This window comes from Neodiprion virginianus, chromosome 5, assembly GCF_021901495.1.
Source record: "Neodiprion virginianus isolate iyNeoVirg1 chromosome 5, iyNeoVirg1.1, whole genome shotgun sequence".
Classification (NCBI taxonomy): Eukaryota; Metazoa; Arthropoda; class Insecta; order Hymenoptera; family Diprionidae; genus Neodiprion; species Neodiprion virginianus.
Window position 1 is genome coordinate 17,893,407 of NC_060881.1, and position 17,893 is coordinate 17,911,299.

Genomic DNA, 17,893 nt, shown 5'->3' on the forward strand with positions numbered 1-17,893 from the left:
ACAATTTTGGCACGATTGCCTGCGGTGTCTATTTCTCGACGACCTTCAAGGTGCAAAACTTGATGACAAAATAAAATGATTCTCGAGTTAAATTATGCATGCTCTTTCGATAAACACCTCGTACTTATATTGCAAAATCAGTTAATTCTGCAGCCGGTTCCTGAATATTATATTGGTCACCAGATTTTTCGATTTTATTACTAGTGGAAAACAATTCTTGAACATTGGATTCACGCAAGAATAAATGAAACTTGAAAATCAACTGCGCATGCGCGAGTTTTATCGGCTGTTCCTGCAGGCTGGCCATCCCGAGCTTTCAACTATCAAACTCTTTCTGGCAGCGATACAATTGATACGAATTTTCGAGGTTAGAATCTCAAATAATTGAGGTAGAGACTCGGAAAGGTTTGGGAAGCATTTGTTATTGGGTCGGAAAGTTGATTCTTCAATTAACGGTCGGAATTTAATGCTTATGCTCTTTGAAAATTCAAACGTACACATTAGACTGGGCCAAAAAAATTGACTATTTTTTTTTTTTTGAAAAATATGTTGAGAATATCATTCAGTATGGCAAAAAAAAAATTTCATGAAATTTTAAGCCCTTAATATTAACTTTAAGAGGTCTATCATCGCTATTTTTGATTTTTAGTAATAATTTGATGTTTTACGTCAGAACTGTCGAAATATTGAAGTGAAAAAATTTACGTTCACTTATCCCTTTATAAAATTAAATTCCCTACAAAAAAGGTCTGATTATAGATTTTTGTCAGACAAGCCGCTTCCGAGTAATTAAGCTTAATAAATTGAAATAATTTCTCGATTTGACTTTTTTAATTTGGAATTTCGTGACTAACGAATCAATGAATGTATAAAAAAGATCATGACAGATTCTTAAAGGAAATTTAATGTTCTACAAAAAAAATCTCTTAATATTTTTGCCTCAATTTAATTTTTCAAAAGTTATTCTCAATTAAAATTGAAGAAAAAAATTGAAATTTTTTTGGCCCAGTCTAGCACACATTTTGCGTACGTTGGCCCGCCTGCATCGCAGACAAGAATATCGCTGCGGGAAGATTTCGCCGACCAAATGACATTAAACTATTTAACGCATGCGCGATTGATTTTCAAATTTCAAGAAATTGTCCCGGTATATTTGTTCTTATGTTGTAATTAACTTTCCCTCTGAAGAAAAAATGAATAGGAAAATGTAGAAATGAATTACTGTAAGTTATTATATTACATATACTGAAAAACATGCTGATGACTGTCAGGACTCTGCGAGCTCTTTCATATTTTCGAAACGAAATAGTTAGTAACTATATATATAATGATAATTAAAGACATTATGTACATAATATCCAAGATAATCTTATATATTACTAAACACTATGTTATATGTGCACATAATATTATTTTAAATATATTTGTGTGCATCATACAAAACGAATTGACGTAGAAAAGAGTTTGTTTGTTTTCTCAAACAAATTTTTTTATTTATTTCAATCTACAGTGATCTAGATCCAGGATTTATAATCTTAGTTAAGATGCAATGCGACGTAACTTCTACAGCTGGTGAAAATTAATATCTACATTATGCTTTACACTTTTCTCATTCCCTTTCAGGAAATTAATCATTGAATTTGTAAAGGATAAATTGTCTTGATTAGGAAAAAAACATGATCTAGTATACAAATTTGCAGGTTAGAACTTATGAGAAATCGTTTAACGGACATAAAAGTATCTCAAAATTCGGATTGTATTTTCAAATTTCGGCAACATTTATAGCCGTATCTATAATACATTTTATTCCCGAATGAACCATAAAGTTAACTTTTTTGACCTCAAAAGCGGGACGAAAGTGGCATATTTTTCCTTAAAACGGATTTGCGGAAAATATGATCTCATATTTCAAATCAGCGTGAAATATGAGCCCAATTTAAAATTCCAAATTTTCGAACAAATATTGCGGACAGAGTTGAGTCGGAAATAAATTTCTATTCATAACACAGGAATAAAAGTCGACTTTATTCCCTGGTTACATAATATACTATTTTTCCAATGAAGAAGAAAAGATCGGCTGGATTTGACTTCATACACTCGAGAGTCTCCCCCTTGCATAATTTTTGTAATCTGTATTCATATAGTTTATGAATGTACTGGTCGTTGAAAACAATTGCGTAGGAGAAGTAAAAATGATCGATGACCATGCACAAAAATCTGACCAATTGAAAGTAACTTGCCGTATTATAATCGTATTGAAACGTTCAATTTCACCTACGCAATTATGCTGTGCCCAAAGCAAGTGCAGTAAAGTAATTGTAAAATCACTGCTTATCCCGATTTGCGTTCTGTTTCTACATATAATATTCAATTGGCTAGTTTTGCATGTGCATCATCGTGAAAACCTATTCGATGTTTATTACTCATTTATTAATTAGGTACCTGAATCTAGCTACAAATCGACGACCTATTATTTATTTTAGTGGAATATTTTAAACTTTTTATCGAAACCTACGAGAACCTCGGGTTCCTGCGAGGCTGTACGATGCTATATTATATAAACTTGTACATATTCTAATTTCCCGTAATAATTATGTTCAGATTCAAATATGTATAGAATTATAAATGAAACAAAACGATCTTGTCTTCGCGTCAAAAAATCTTGTTGAACAAAATCTTGCGTCTTATACTATTGTTTATAATATATAATATGTACAAAGTCTTGGAGACTAATTACTTTGTTAAATTCAACTTACGTCGTTATATGTAATTAAATCGTCTAACGCGACTGTGTGGTCGATTATTATTTTCACGCTAAATATATAAGTCGATTCTGCACAACATTTCCGTAATAAACGTAACGTGTATGTTAATCATTGGTGTGACATGTTATTTTTTTCGGTACATAAAAAACTTCAACGAAATAAACCGCTTCTGCATTCTCTGCAAATATCCGAATCCGATGATAAAATCAGAATTGTTACTGGAAAAATTGTTCAAAATCAACGTCACTACAGCTCCTGGAGTGCTATTTTCGACAGTCTGAATAGAACGCTACTCACTTCGTGTTCACTATATATATTTATGTTTATAAACCAGCCAATGTTTCTGCACGTTTTACGTTTCACGATATTTCCCCATTCTTCCTAATTAAGGTCCCCTTATAACTAAGCACACTTTAAAGCCTGGTTCGACTTTCGTCACTCTCGCGAGGATTAGGAATTTACGGGTACGATCGTCTGAGTTACACTTAAGAGTAATTCAATTTCACAACTGAAAATTGAGAGGCAACCGGTTTGTTTCGGACATTAATGCTGACCATTTAAGAAAAAAATTCTCCATTTATCCACATCAATCAAAAATCATTTTTCAATAAATCCCGCCACACGAACGTATTAGAAATTTTGGTATTGACTAGAGGTGAAATCGTTAGACTTCGCGGCCACTGAGTGTTCACGAGATTTAATCAGTGATCGCAGTACCAAAATAATACACCTAAAACTGGCGCGATTTCACTTTGTTTCTCCGCTTTTAGAAAAATTTGGTCAGTTTCTTCGAGACACTTGTGCTACGAAATAATAATTAAAACGTAATTTATGGGCTCGAAAGTTGATGAAATTTTTGTCAACTAAAAAAAAATGACAAATATTCTTACAATCGTCAAGGTAATCGTCGATAAGATTCGTTTTCAATTCTGGTTTTTACCTCACTGTCCGAAAATAAATTAAGGCTGTGTCAAATTCGTTTTCGTTCGTGATGTGTGGTTTTGGACAAATTGTAATTGCATTATATTCTATCGAAGAAATATGATTTGAGCGAAAAATAAACCTTGAGAGTTGGTTTTAAAACAAGCGGTACTCTGTTTGACTTGGCTTATTAAGATAACCGTTATAAAGTTACCAAAATTGGTTACATATTTCCGAGGAATGAGAGCGGAGACCAGGAGTGGATTTCCTAACAAATTTACGATTGCGATCAGAGTAACGGCATATCATCAACTATATAAATAATGGAAAGCACACCTTGCCGCACCGTGATTTTATTTTACACTACAGATGGAAATTAACTTGAAGGAAAAAAAAGTAACTCGATTTTTTAAATTTCACACTTTATACCGAAAGGTCGTATATCGAAGCGTCCAACTTTATCACACAGTTAAAGACGCCAAACTAATTCCCCCTGCGCAAAACTGTAATGAAATATATTCCATTAGTCCGAAACTCACCAAACATTGACCCCGCACTTGTCAGACGCACACTGTAATCCAGCATCGACGTATAAATTCGTACCTATAATACCCCGAGGGGCCGTTCACTTAGGAAAGTCATACATTTTACAGTTGGAACTAAAAGTCAGAAGAAACGAATTCAAATCACTTAAATGTTGTTTGAAATGACGAGGAATCATTCGAGATGACTGAAATCATTCGAAATCACTGGGAATCACTTGAAGTCACAAGACGATAAGGTCGCGATGAAATCACGCAGTAAGCGTTGGAAATCATGATACACAATTGTTGCAAGTCGTGCGGTAAACGTTAAACGGTTTTAATTGACTCTTAACACTGATGTTAATTGTTTCTACTGATTTCCATTGACATTTTATGATTTGCCAGCTTTCTGGCCTTTTTCTAACGACTCTGTTTCTGTGTAGCAGGAAAATCACTGGAAACCGCTTACAGCACTAGGAAATCAATGAAAATCAGAGTTGACATTGGGAATCAATTGAAATCGATTGGTGTACTGAAAACAAACGAAAATCAGACCACGAGATAGAAGTCTCTAGAAATCACTTGAAATCAATGTCAACAGTGAACCGGAATAATTAATTTGATATCTGCAAGTGAATGGCTCCTCGGTATACTCATGCCGCGAGGAAACGGTAAAACTTATCGGGCCGAGTGACCGACTGCGCATGCGGACAATGATTGAACTCTACTAGACAGCGAGAATCGTACCGCAGCGATATTTACTTTTGCAAAGCAGGGTAGCCAACTTACTTGAAACGAGGCACGAGATGTGAAACTCTCCGGCGTCAAGTGGCGAATTGAAATTACGTTGTTACGACGACTTTTAGCAATAATAATCAGTGATCAGTGATCAATCAGTGACCTAGTCTATCCAAAAAAAAAAAACGAAAGAAATTCGCATCACCTACATACGTCATCTTCACAATCCACATTTGACGCCTGAAGCTTGAGTTGGCCAGCCTGCGCGAAAAGACGACGACGCTCGCGCATGCGCGGTCGGACACTGAATTTGGTAAGTTTCACCCTTTTCTCCCGGCGTTACGCGACGCGAGATAAGCAGCTGCCGCAGGAGGCAAGCAAACTTTATTAAGGACTGTCGTCGGGAATGGCGTACCAAGTGGCTGGATCCGCGGCGAGGGCCCAAGGGCCAGCGACCTGGGGACTTGCGTAGGACGCAGCTCCCGCCGCGGATGGTGCGCACTACCAGGCTCTCCCCTGCAGCGGCAGGTAGGCACCGCACTGCGGCTGCTGTTGCTGCTGCATGCTCTGCTGGGCGTTCGTCCTCGTGTACGAACAGTGCTGCAGGCTCTGGCTCGAGGACATCACGTGACTCACGCCGACCACCGAGTGGTGCGAGACGACCGCGGCGTGGTGCGAGCCGTGGGGGCTCGACGCGGCCGTCATGTGGGGCGCAGGGCTCGCCAGAGCGGCGCTGGGACCGCCGCGGCTTCCCTCGTTCCCGCCCCCGCTTCCGCAGGGCTTTCCGTCCTTGACCAGAACCGGGACGGCCACCCTTCGAGGGGAACTCGCGCTCTGGAACGATAAAGACAAGTTCATTTTGATTAGTTACACCGAGAGAAATTTTTAGTTCCGGTTACCGCTCAGTCCTTAACTATCATCATTTTTTACCACGATCGAAAAATATAGTTCTAGGTAGAAAATGATAATTAGTTTTCTAGCTGTTACCGGAAAGTCTGGTATCCGTAACTATTCTTTCTCGTTACGATCACTGTTTTTATATGTCCTTGTAATCGTTGCGAAAATTTAATGCTTGTGCAACAATAAATTGACGTTAAAGTCTCGTTTAACTAAAAAAGTAGAGTAAACCGAACAAACTGATTTTGTTTTTTGTAATTCCAACAATATTTAAACAGTTTTTTCAACGATACCTGATTTACTTAATATTTCTAGTTACTGTACAAATGAAATTTTTCTCAGTGTTGGTTCTGTCCACAGAACGGAGGCTTCGGAGAGGAAATGGTGAGAGATAGCAGGCTGAATGATTCGTCTTTTCGTGCAGGCTGACCAACCCAAAGTTTAGTTGTCAAACTCGGCTTATGGAGGTTATGTGGCAGATTCAAGTTTTTTTGGAGGTTAAACGGATCTTAAATGATTGATGTTAGTAAGTCAAGAAGGCTTCTACACCTTTTACTGTTGACTGATTGATTACCGACTGATAACTGCAACGAGTCATCGTTACAACATAACCTCAATTCGCCGCCTGATGGCGAAGTTTGACAGCTCATGCCTCGCTTCGAGTAAGTTGGCTACCCTGTCTTGCGGATGAAAATATTGTTGAGGCATAATTCTGTGGACCAACAGAGTTCGATTATTTTGCGCATGTACAATCTGTTGCTCACCCTGCTAACTTTCACCATTTTCTCTCAGTATAATGGCCTGTGTAAGCAATGGGCGAAATAGAAAACACCGATTCTGATATCTGTCGGTGACGTGCGTAAGTTTAGTATATGCGTGTTGTTATAAGGCTGCATTATGAATCGACTACTCTGAAAAGAATTAATTGAAAGCGTCCGTCAATTGATTAATTAAAAGGACCCATCAAATGATTAGTCGGAAAAACGATTAATCGAAAAACATTTCTTTTGCCATGTTTACCAAAGTCAGCAAATCTTTCCGCGATGTGTGTTACATGCGTAAACACTTAGGGTATGATTACAGCTGTCATTACTTATATATAGTTACAAATTTTTTCAATGAAACAAGACCTCAACAGCACTTTATTGACTCGCCAACATAAAATTATCGCAACAGGCACAAAAAATGTAGGCACAATAATATACGCGTAACTATACATATAGTTGGTCTAAAAAAAATCAAATTTATAAAGAAATAACTTCAACATTACATTTCGATACATTGATTGTATTCTGTTGTTATATGAATGGCGTAATTGGCTAGTTAATTATTGGCTTGCAAATTGAGTAAAAACTATCTTGTTCTCCAAGATACCGGAAATGATAAATGCGTGAAATGATTTCGACTTTTTAGGTACATACAATAGTTACGAGATAAGTCACGTGATTCTAGAAGCCTTTTGAAGTTCACCACCTAACCGAGCCAATTTCTAAGAATATACCGTTGCCCATGATTCCAAAAACAGTAAAAAACTAAATACCCGTCTCACAATAAAGCTTGGTACACACCCAGTTCAAATTAACCACGTATAAGATCAAAAAGCTTGGATGCATGTATTCAGCGACGCGTTGGGCCGAGTTAAGCAATGATTAGAATAAAATGTCAAGTGTTAAGAGGGGTATCAAATTTTTCTCTGGACACGAAGAAGGGAGGCTTCAGGTTAGGTATGTATGTACATACAACGAACCTATATTATATATTTCTTGGTATAAAGATCACGGCCGTTGCCAACAAACCGTGCGCTGGTTGGGATTCATGGCAGAGCAGCGTCCCCGCAGCGAAGGAGTTTAATATGGATAAGCAACAAGGGTAAACAAGGCTTTTTTAGAAAATGCATTTCTCGGTCCAACTGGTGCTGGTATGTGTGTCCAGCAAACACGGCATCGCGACGTGACCACCTTCTCTGTCCACAGTTCCGCAAGCACGTCGACTCGCATGTGTGCATGCATATATATCTACATATTATATATATATATTATATATATATATATATATATAATATTTCTGTACGCAACCAGTCCGCGGCGAGCAAACTCCAAGCCGTGTTATCCGAGGCGAAGGAGCTGAGCCAAGGAGAGAAGAGAGCGAGAGAAGCGCTGATGCCCGGCTACCGTCGCGACGCCATCGTCCATTCACCGATCTCCGTTCATCGGTATGCCTTACAGAAGCTTCGGCTACCTGGCCAACCACTCAGCTGTATCAACATTCGGTACATGACATTCCTTTTCTATCTTTCTCAACATGCCTTGATTATTCCATACACTCTCGGCTTCGGACCCGCAGAAAGTAGGCTTACAATCGTCGCCGAAATTTTCTGCATACTAGTCTCGTTTCACCGAATCTTCTTTTACTCTTCACGTTTTTTTGGGGAAAACACTCGCATCGGCCAGTCAATATCACGAATCTTACGATGCAGCTCTCGTCAATGTCGGTGCGTGACGTACGATACTCTTGGCTTCATCAATAAACGTCGTAAGCATGATGCTTTTCGACTTTTGGGACAAAACAACCTTGCTGGCCAGTCAAATTCATGAATCATACGCTCCGGCTGTCGCCAATTTTTTGCGAAAACTGGCCGTATGTGTAGTCTTGCATATGTATACATCCTTTATTTTACCTACGCGATGGTTTGCGATATTATTTCGCTATAATCGGTAAAATTAAGATACTACATCATCATGGTGAATAGGAAAGTACTTTTAAGACCTCAGGATCTTTTATTGTGTTGGAACTCCTAGGGGTATTTTTTTGGTAAATGAACCTTCTTCGACTAAAAATTAATTTATCATACAATAAAACAGGTATAATCGATAATTCGTAGTTACTTTGCTAATACTTTGAAATAATACATTCGTTGTACAATAATCGAATGCGCAAAATTCTATCGTTGAAACTTCCTCAGAGGTCAATGAAAACTGATACATAGTTACGGCAAAAGTATAGGACAAGTTCTCTGTTTCTCGATATTTCACTCTTTAAACTGCAAATGCATGCCTAATGAATTGAAACATAAGTAAAAAGAGGCCCATTAGATAAAAGCAAACATCAAATGATCTATATTTGAGACCAAGGAAATGACCCTAGAAAATTGAGTTGAGTCCTGACAAATATCCTTGTGAGTTCATATTTCATATTGTGGAACAACCAGAAAAGTACAATAAAATGAATATCTTTTTATTGTAGTAATGTTCAAATATTGTTAGAATGAGAAAAAATTCCGTTGCAAGTAACTTATATTTAGCGTCGCTGCATAGTCGATGCTTATACGTTATTTGGTGATTCCTACGCATTATAATCAGTCGAGTAAATCAGACATTCTGGAGATAAGTATTTGTAAAAATATGATCAGAGGGTCTTTGGAGATCTTGATAATGAGCAAAGTAAGCACGAAAACATTAGAATGGGATCGAAAATACCAGAGTAAAATCATTTCGAAGTTTTTGATCCTACTACTTTCATCAAATTCTTGATATCTTGGTTAGCGTCACTCGAATTTCTTCAAATTCATTTCTATTAGATAGTCACAGTAAGGATGTTGCCTGATCAGCGTTCACTATATCTTCGGTGCAAATATCGTTGTTGGAGATTTTCGAAACCGGATTTTCTCCGTTCCCAATTTTTTATCGAGGCTTTACAGCCGATTCATAACGCTTTGAAATTCGGCTCGTATACTCCGCCTTTCCTCTTTTCGGCGAATAATCCGTACCGGAAACACATAACGGTGAAATGATCATGACGGCGTACGCGCGCGCACGGAATTATTACCGTGCAGCATATATCGCGTACTTATTGTATAATACTTGTAGTAAGTGGCAGCTGAGTGACGTGTATGCCAAGATAGACTTTCGTATTAAGTGGAGCAAATGCAATGCACTTCAGAACCGCGTTGCGCGATGATTGCAAGCCTACACGATGCAGGCAGCAAAAACGCTCGACGACATTCATGGAGCAATGCATTCACAATCAGCTCCAAGTCACGCGCGCTGCGTTATATTACAGCATCACACCACTACTTTGAACTAATTTCCGGCGAAAAAGAGGGACTAAGAAAGAAGAAAAAGAATAAAACAAACACCCAACGAACTTCACCCGATGATCCAGATAATTCGGCCCTGTAGTTTGATCAGTATAAACGAGCTCGAGAGCTACGAGTAATAAAAATTCAACAACGAAAGAAAAAAGTGAAATAAAAATGAAATGCTGTAACGTAATTGTCTGACAATTTGTATTACACGCACATAATGTCAATTATAGGTATAGGTAGGATATACGGAACCACGTCTCACTCGTCAATTAGGGCATATTAATTTCTTAAACCTTTTCTCGTAACGTGAATAATACTTAAGACTGAGGAGGGAGAAACATTTTTGTTACACACAAATTGAGCTAATTAATTCATTAAAGGGTCGTTTTATCCGAAGTCCAGGGGCTGCAGTTATATAGGCGTAACTGTTCGCAAGCTTACATAATATATTATGCATATATGATACACGAAATAAAAGAGATTGTGAAGATACTAAAAAATTCTTTACCGATTGACACGACGATTATACGCAGAGGCAGAAAAATTATCGGCTTCTTAAGTACTTTTGAATTGAATATTTATTGAAAATAAATACTAATTCGACGGCGATGTAAAGCATAATCAACGTTACTTTGAACAAAAATTGAGGATTTGATGCAGGCGAGAAATGTAGCTAAAATGATTTATTTCACAGGTAAAATAAATAATTCATAAAAAATTCCGAGTGATTGGTTTCATAGAAGTTGGACGTTCAGAATTTTAAATTGATCGTTTGATATTGATAAACACAAAAAATAATGCTATAACTGATAAAATCCAAAGTAAGGGTCAATTTCAATCAGGAGTTGAAAATCATAAATTGTAAAAATTCTGCACTGAATTATAACTCTGATTAGTTATGATTTCAATTTTAAAATGCTACGTCTTTATTCTACATTAGAGGGTGGGTATGATTATAATTTTCTGCTATATAACAATAACAAGTGTCAGGAGTTGATTTTTTTTTCATATCTCTCTCAAGGCTTATTTGAAAAAAATCCTAATCGGTGTAAATGATCAATCGAAACCACTTGTCGTTTACCGCAAGATATTGAACAGCGATTTTCAAAATTTCCAACACTCGCCGCGCAATTTCATCGGCACTATCATTAATTCCATGATTAATTCCAGCGACTTGCCATTCATCTCCAATGACTTCGCTTATCGTTAGCTCGATTGATTCTTCGCGTTTAAAAAAACATTCAAGTCGTTTGAGTTCCATTCATTTACAATTGGATTTTGAATCGTTAAATTCATGACTTTGGTGAGTGAACGCGGCATCGCGATATATTTAAGGAATTTAAAGAACCAAAAATCAACACTTTTATGAATTTTACTACAATTATCTTCTAGTCGTACGTTAATTGTGAAACACTTTTTACTTAACATATCATCGCATCGTTCAACATTCAATTTTACAACATTACAGCGATATTGATTTCACTTTAAAAAATGGCAATATGGGAATTGGCTGCTGAGAGAAAGGATTGCTCCAGTCTATAATTTGTAGAAAATAGTCTTCTAAATAAAATCTAATATATTTTCAACCAATTCCAAGCAATTTCAAACAAAGCAACTAAGTCTGAGTTTCTCTTCACAATTCCATTTATGCACATTAATTCAATCTCGTAATAAAATTAATAAAAAGTATCGAACTTTGGCTCATCAACCTACTCAATGGTACCTAATCCGTCACGTGTGACGGTGAAGCCGGCAAATATAACACCGGTCTGTACTTTGGCGGGACCAGGTGCTGTGAATGACTGTACACTCCTAGCAAGATGGCGACTTGCCCTCTCCAGCTTCGTTTCTCCTGCAACAGCAGCAGCAGCAGCAGCCACCGAGGGGCGAAGCGGGCATCAGGGGAGAGAACGAGGAACGAACGTTCGTTCGTTCGTTCGTTCGTTTGCTCGCTACGCGCGCGGCACTTGAGATTTTTTACCGCCTGCACGAGGGGGAAATAAAATAAAGCGGTAAAGAGTAAAAAGTAAAAAGAAGAAAAAGAAAATGAAAGAAATAAAAGTAAAAATGTGAAAGAGAAAAAAAATAAATAAGAAACGAGGAGAATTAAAAAAAAATAAATAAAAAAATAAAAAAAAAAAATACAACGAAAATACAATGAAAGAAAAACACACGCACACACACGTCCGCGAGAGGAGGAACTGAAATAGAGAAAATCCGTGCACAGCCTACAAGTATAATATTCGGCTTTGCTGATACCGTTTATGAACATTCATAATATAGATTGTAGATAATCTCTTGAAACTTGAAAATTACCTGCGCATGCGCCAAATAATTCAATCTCATTGGTCGGCGAAATATTCCCGCAGCGATATTCTTGTCCGCGATGCAGGCCGGCCAACGTACTCAAAAAGTGTACGTTTGAATTTTCAAAGAGCATAAGCATTGAATTCCGACCGTTGATTGAAGAATCAACTTTTCGACCCAATAACAAATGCTTCCCAAACCTTTCCGAGTCTCTACCTCAATTATTTGAGATTCTAACCTCAAAAATTCGTATCAACTACATCGCCGACAGAAATAGTTTGACATCTGAAATTTGGGATGGCCAGCCTGCAGGAACAGCCGATAAAACTCGCGCATGCGCAGTTGATTTTCAAGTTTCAAGAGATCGTCTCGATATATCTAAGTCGTACATACGAATGTGGTGTAAAAACGTGTGAATCAGAGTTTGAACCATATTATTTATGACCATTTTGGTGTTTGTTTCAATTTGACGCTAAAAAAAATGGCTAATTTTGTTGAGAAATCTTTTTTTTTTTTAGTCAAGAATTGTAGGTACAATACAGTGACTTAACCACAACTAGAAATTTCTCTGGCAAGTAAAGTACCTCACGGATTTTGTTCATTTTGTGATATGTTCCAGTAACGTCAAAAAATATTAGGCACGTATGTTTGTTGCCGTGCCAATTTGGGCATTCAAGATGCGAAAACTACTCCTGATGTTTATCCCTAAACATCGATTTTTCGCAATTTTTCGATAACGGCGTAAAATTTGTCCAAGAAACCAATCGGACCATAAATTTACAACCAGTCGATAATATGCGCAGTGTTTTTACCCTCAGGAGTTGTATCCCTTATTACGTTCCGGGGGCAAATTTTAAACTTGGTTCTTACCCCCGAAATGGCCGAATTGGTGCGCTTAGAAATACGTGCCTAATGTTTTTTGACGTATTGTAACAAATCGCAGAATGAAGAAAATCGGCGAGGATCGCTCAGGAGGATCGGCAGAAAAGCTTCCTTCCCATAGTGAAAAGCACACGTTAACGGTTATCTCGACGATCCGTGAGCCCGAAACCCAAACCCTGAGATCCCTCGGGTACACATCATTGTAACAAAATAATTGTCCCATAAGTGGCGGACAATTTCCTCGATGTATATAACAACGATTTTGCAAGCTCTGCGCGGATGGATGTCGAGATTAAGGATAAGATCTAAACTCTCCGTGCAACAATGGAAGCACCCATAACAAACGGTGTTTGCGAACGACTAGCTCTCTCTCCTCGCGGTGGCGGTGGCAGTATAAACACCATGCATTCAATAACATCAACCCACCCGAAACGATCATCTACATCTCCATCGAGCCTTTCCATTCCCGCACGCTCCGGCGGGTGCACCAGTTCATAATTCCCTCGTTAGCCGACGGAGGAAGGAAGAAATTTCCCCCCCACGATTCGAGAACGCGCCCTCGCCTCGCTGCTTCCCCCAGTCGATTTCTCCTACAGAGTCCTCGCAACCCCAAATTAAAGCCCCGCCATGGCATCAATTCACTTTTTGGCCCCGATACCAACCCCCGAGTTACGATTTCTACCGCTTGTTTACCCTTCATCGTTCACCTTGATTTTTTTTAACACCGAACAATGAGAAAATTTCATTTCTTACAGTGAGTAGAAAAATTCGGTAAAACAGGTATCGTTGAAAAACACTGTTTGAATATTGTTGGTATTACGAAGAACGAGGTACGCGTAACCATTTTGAAAATGAAAATAGCTAACGACCGAGCGGAAATAATTGTAGTTGCGGCTTTTTTCATTATCATCTTGAACAGAATATCTCTAATAATCAACAACTTACGTTTGTACGAGATTTTCAACTATTTCCAAACACTAGTCAGCAACACACGGTTGCAGTTTATTTTATATTTTATTCTTTCATTTCTACAATGTCTCTACAATTTGTTTACAATCCATCGAACATACGTGCAACTAGTTCAAAAGAAAAACTGTTATTTAAACGATGCCAACGCAAAATGTCCGTATTACCGTACACATATGGCCATGGCGTAAACGCGTGTTTAGGACTAATGTCGAATGCATTTGCGAGAAGAGCGATTATACGTGACCCTGCATAGGAAGATCGTAATATTATCGACGGTATCTGTACAGACGCGTCTTTTACACAACTACCGATCCAAGCACTCATACGGGCTGCCAGAAACTTTTCAATTTCATCCAGATGTACGTATGTATTTGTCGATGCATACGCGAAGCGGTAGATCAAGATACGGCACGCTCTGAATTCTAATATCTCGCTTCACCCTCGTCCGCTCCGCTTTTTACGCCGCGTCTTCTTCTCCTCGTACAACATTTTCGAAATCCATTTCGCGTAACTGTACCTACGGTGCGGATGACGATCGTCACAGGCTGATGTGAAATACATCAAATTTTGTGACAGCGAATACGTGAATGTGAATTTCACGGAATGTACGCTGAGAGAAATTTTACTTTAATATATTACCGTCACTCGGAAATTACAGAAAAAGTTTTCCGCGTTTCCTGAAGAGTACGAGTAATGAAATATTCTGCAAATCGGTTGAGCAGTTTTTAAGATCATCGGTAATAAACACAGAAACGTTCGTTCTTCGTAATAACATTAAAGACTTTTTTCCGTTTTCTGAACAGTTGTTCAATAAAATATACCCTGTTATTATTTGGGAGAAATACTTTTTCCAATGGTGGAGGAATCCTCGGAATCGGTTGGGCAGTTTTTGAGATCATCGATAATCAATTAATAAAGAAACGTTCGTTCTTTACAACAATACAACAGATTTTCTTGCGTTCTCTGAGCAATTAATTCTGTAAAAAATAGCTCAGAATCACCTAGAAGAAATAACATCTCCAACGGAGAAATAATCAACCAAATCGGTTGGACAGTTTTTGAGATGATCGATAACAAACAGACAAACGTTCACTTTTTATAATAACAGCGTTTGAGAAGTTTCAATGCAAGGAAGAAACCTGTTTTTATTCTGTATCCAGAAGCATACTTTTCAATTATGGAAAAAATGATAACAGTCAAGAACTGTATCTTGACCAATACTGTAAATTTTTCTCGGTCGTTTCTATCGATTCTTCTTACCTGATTTTGCGCATTCTGCTCTGCCATGGCTTTTTCTTTGGCCTGTCGTTTACATTTGTACCGGTGATTCTGAAACCAGATTTTGACCTGAAACACAAAAACGGTACTGTAATACATTTCAACAAAGTAAAATTTACTATAAACTTCAATTCGCGTATACTTCGGTTCATATATTCCTCTTTGCAAGTTTAATTTTTTTCTTTTTTTTTTTCACAAAAATTGTACTGAACTTCACTTTCGATTAATTAAAAATGTTTCGTAACAGTTTGAAAAACGAGTTTTGGATGAAAGGATTTTATTTCTTCGACGCTTTGTTAAACATTTTTTAATACTTTTACACATAGGTTGAAAGATAAGTTCAATGCGATTTCGGAAATAGAATTACAATTGATTGCAAGACGTAACAGAGAAAATGTGAGGGATGTCATTGAAATTTTGAAAGAAGATGTAACTTCGTATTGAAAAGTGAAGCGTCAAAAATGATTTTTCTCTAAAATTTTCAATGTATGGCTTTAAGTGTTAAATTTTTTCGGTTCTACAGTGCTTGTATTATACTTGACAATGGTATTTGGCTACATAGTTAAAAAGCAACCATGAATGAAGAGATATTAAACCTATAATAAGACACTATTCTTAATGTTCCTGTGAATGAATTTTTTTTTTTTTTTTTTGCATACAAATTACTGACAACCTTAATTCTGATTAACTTAATACATACAACCGCATATTTATGATGAAATTCTTGAAGCTGCATTGAAGAAACAAACTTTAACCGATGTTTTCATTCCTCAGCAATTTTCAAACGTAGGAAGTCATTAATTTTGCAGTTGAAACGTATCGTGCATGGATCGAACCTGTGCTGCCAAAAGTTTTGTGAAGGCTGCTAAAATTTCGTCAAGTCGAGACGGTGTTTTCATAGGCGCGGTAATATTCAATTTTAATGATTGACAATTTTTGTAACGACTTAAGAGGGTCCAATCCCGTAATCCTTGCTAAAGGGTCCCTGCACCGGGCTTCACGACTATTCTTTATATTTTTCCAAGTGGCACTCTATAACGCCCAGGTTACAGGGCTGCACGCCTAAATAAAACCCTGAATAGTGGAGGCGTCGCTATTTCATCGTTTTATTTGGTCAGTTTGCTCAGTGTGCTCTTAATTTCAGCGAAAGTTGAGGCGATACGAGATTGCACGCATACACCGTTGGAACAAGAATAAAATGGAGTTCCAGTAATTAATTTCATGCAGTGTTGAAACAAGGGTTCAAAAGGTGTTACCGAACCTAATCTAGGTACATTTATAAACTGAAAAAATCCCCCGCCAGTGCAGAAAAATATGTTTGAGCAATGAATTTAAACGGTAAATACGTATCTCATTAGGTATATTGACAATATTGCAGAAATCATATTTTCATAATAACGTTACAATCACCATTTTTTTTTCCTAACGACAAACTCATATTGCTTGGTCAATTGTGATGGAGAACAGCTCATTTTATTCGAAAATGAATTCCCCCCAAATTGTATAGCTAAAACAGATTTTGGATAGCAATAACGTATTTTTTACTGAATCGCAAGTTAATTATTTATAAATTATAACGATTGTAAGTATCGAATGTTTTTTTTTTTTTAGTGAAAAAGTAGTAGAATATCGTTATTTCCCGGACGGTGTTAATAAACAGATGCTTGAAGTTAAAATTTATTGTTTCATCATTCCATTCTGGATCACGGAGGAATTTTTTGCTAAGTTTAACACGTAGGTACTTGAAATTTTAATCGATGGAGCTTGATCGAAAACTCCGATGATAATGTCTTAGTTAGTAACTGAAGTTTAGTAAATTATTCAAAGTCATGAAATGATGAAATTTAAACCATATATTACGCTGCTTTAACATTCGTTCAGTTTCAGAACTTAAAATAATCATCAATATTGGTCGATACGTAATTTAATTTGATTACTGGCATCCGTTCCACTTTTTAAACCTTTCCTGACACCGATTATAGTTTAGTTCTTGAATTGAAATTGTGAAACTATCGACAAACTAATACCTCAGCTTATTGGTTGTTTTTTTTTTCTATTTTAAGCACAAATTAGCGTACTTTATAAACCGATAATTTTTCACATTTTCATTCGTGGACATTGTCACATACCGATCTGACTTTTTTCGCTAAAATTTCACTACACGCACATAATTTCCCGCCATGATTTAACGTGCCGATAGTCAATTTGACGTCTATATTGTCTAACGCCATCTTGAATATCATACTTTTTGCATTGTGGAACCCGCCAATATCTTTTATATTTACCTGCGATCATCTCTATAGACGCGAACCGTTTATGGGATCAGGCTTTTCGGACAATTGAATACCGATGGTTGGATGCGTCGGGAGTTTCCGACTCGATTGGATCAGCATCTGCCTCTGACAGCCGCGTGTCGTAATCCCGGAATATATGAACTACAATAGACTACAGAGTGTCGAGTGCGCCGAGGGATATTGCGTCAAGGTTCAGGTATATGTGTATACAACTATGTCACACATACACGTATA

The 17,893-nt window shown here is 37.4% G+C and overlaps 1 protein-coding gene across 1 annotated transcript in view; it reads right to left on the reverse strand.

The window, feature by feature from the left end:
• Positions 1 to 961: 961 nt before the first annotated feature.
• LOC124304994 (homeobox protein Nkx-2.4-like) overlaps positions 962 to 17,893 on the reverse strand; it is a 42,287-nt gene continuing 25,355 nt past the window's right edge. The window contains exons 3-4 of the mRNA XM_046763887.1: positions 15,348 to 15,434; positions 962 to 5,782 (exon numbers count right to left, since the gene is read on the reverse strand). Coding sequence (XP_046619843.1) covers positions 5,450 to 5,782; positions 15,348 to 15,434 — 420 coding nt within the window. The 3' untranslated portion in view covers positions 962 to 5,449. The remainder of the gene's footprint in view (positions 5,783 to 15,347; positions 15,435 to 17,893) is intronic.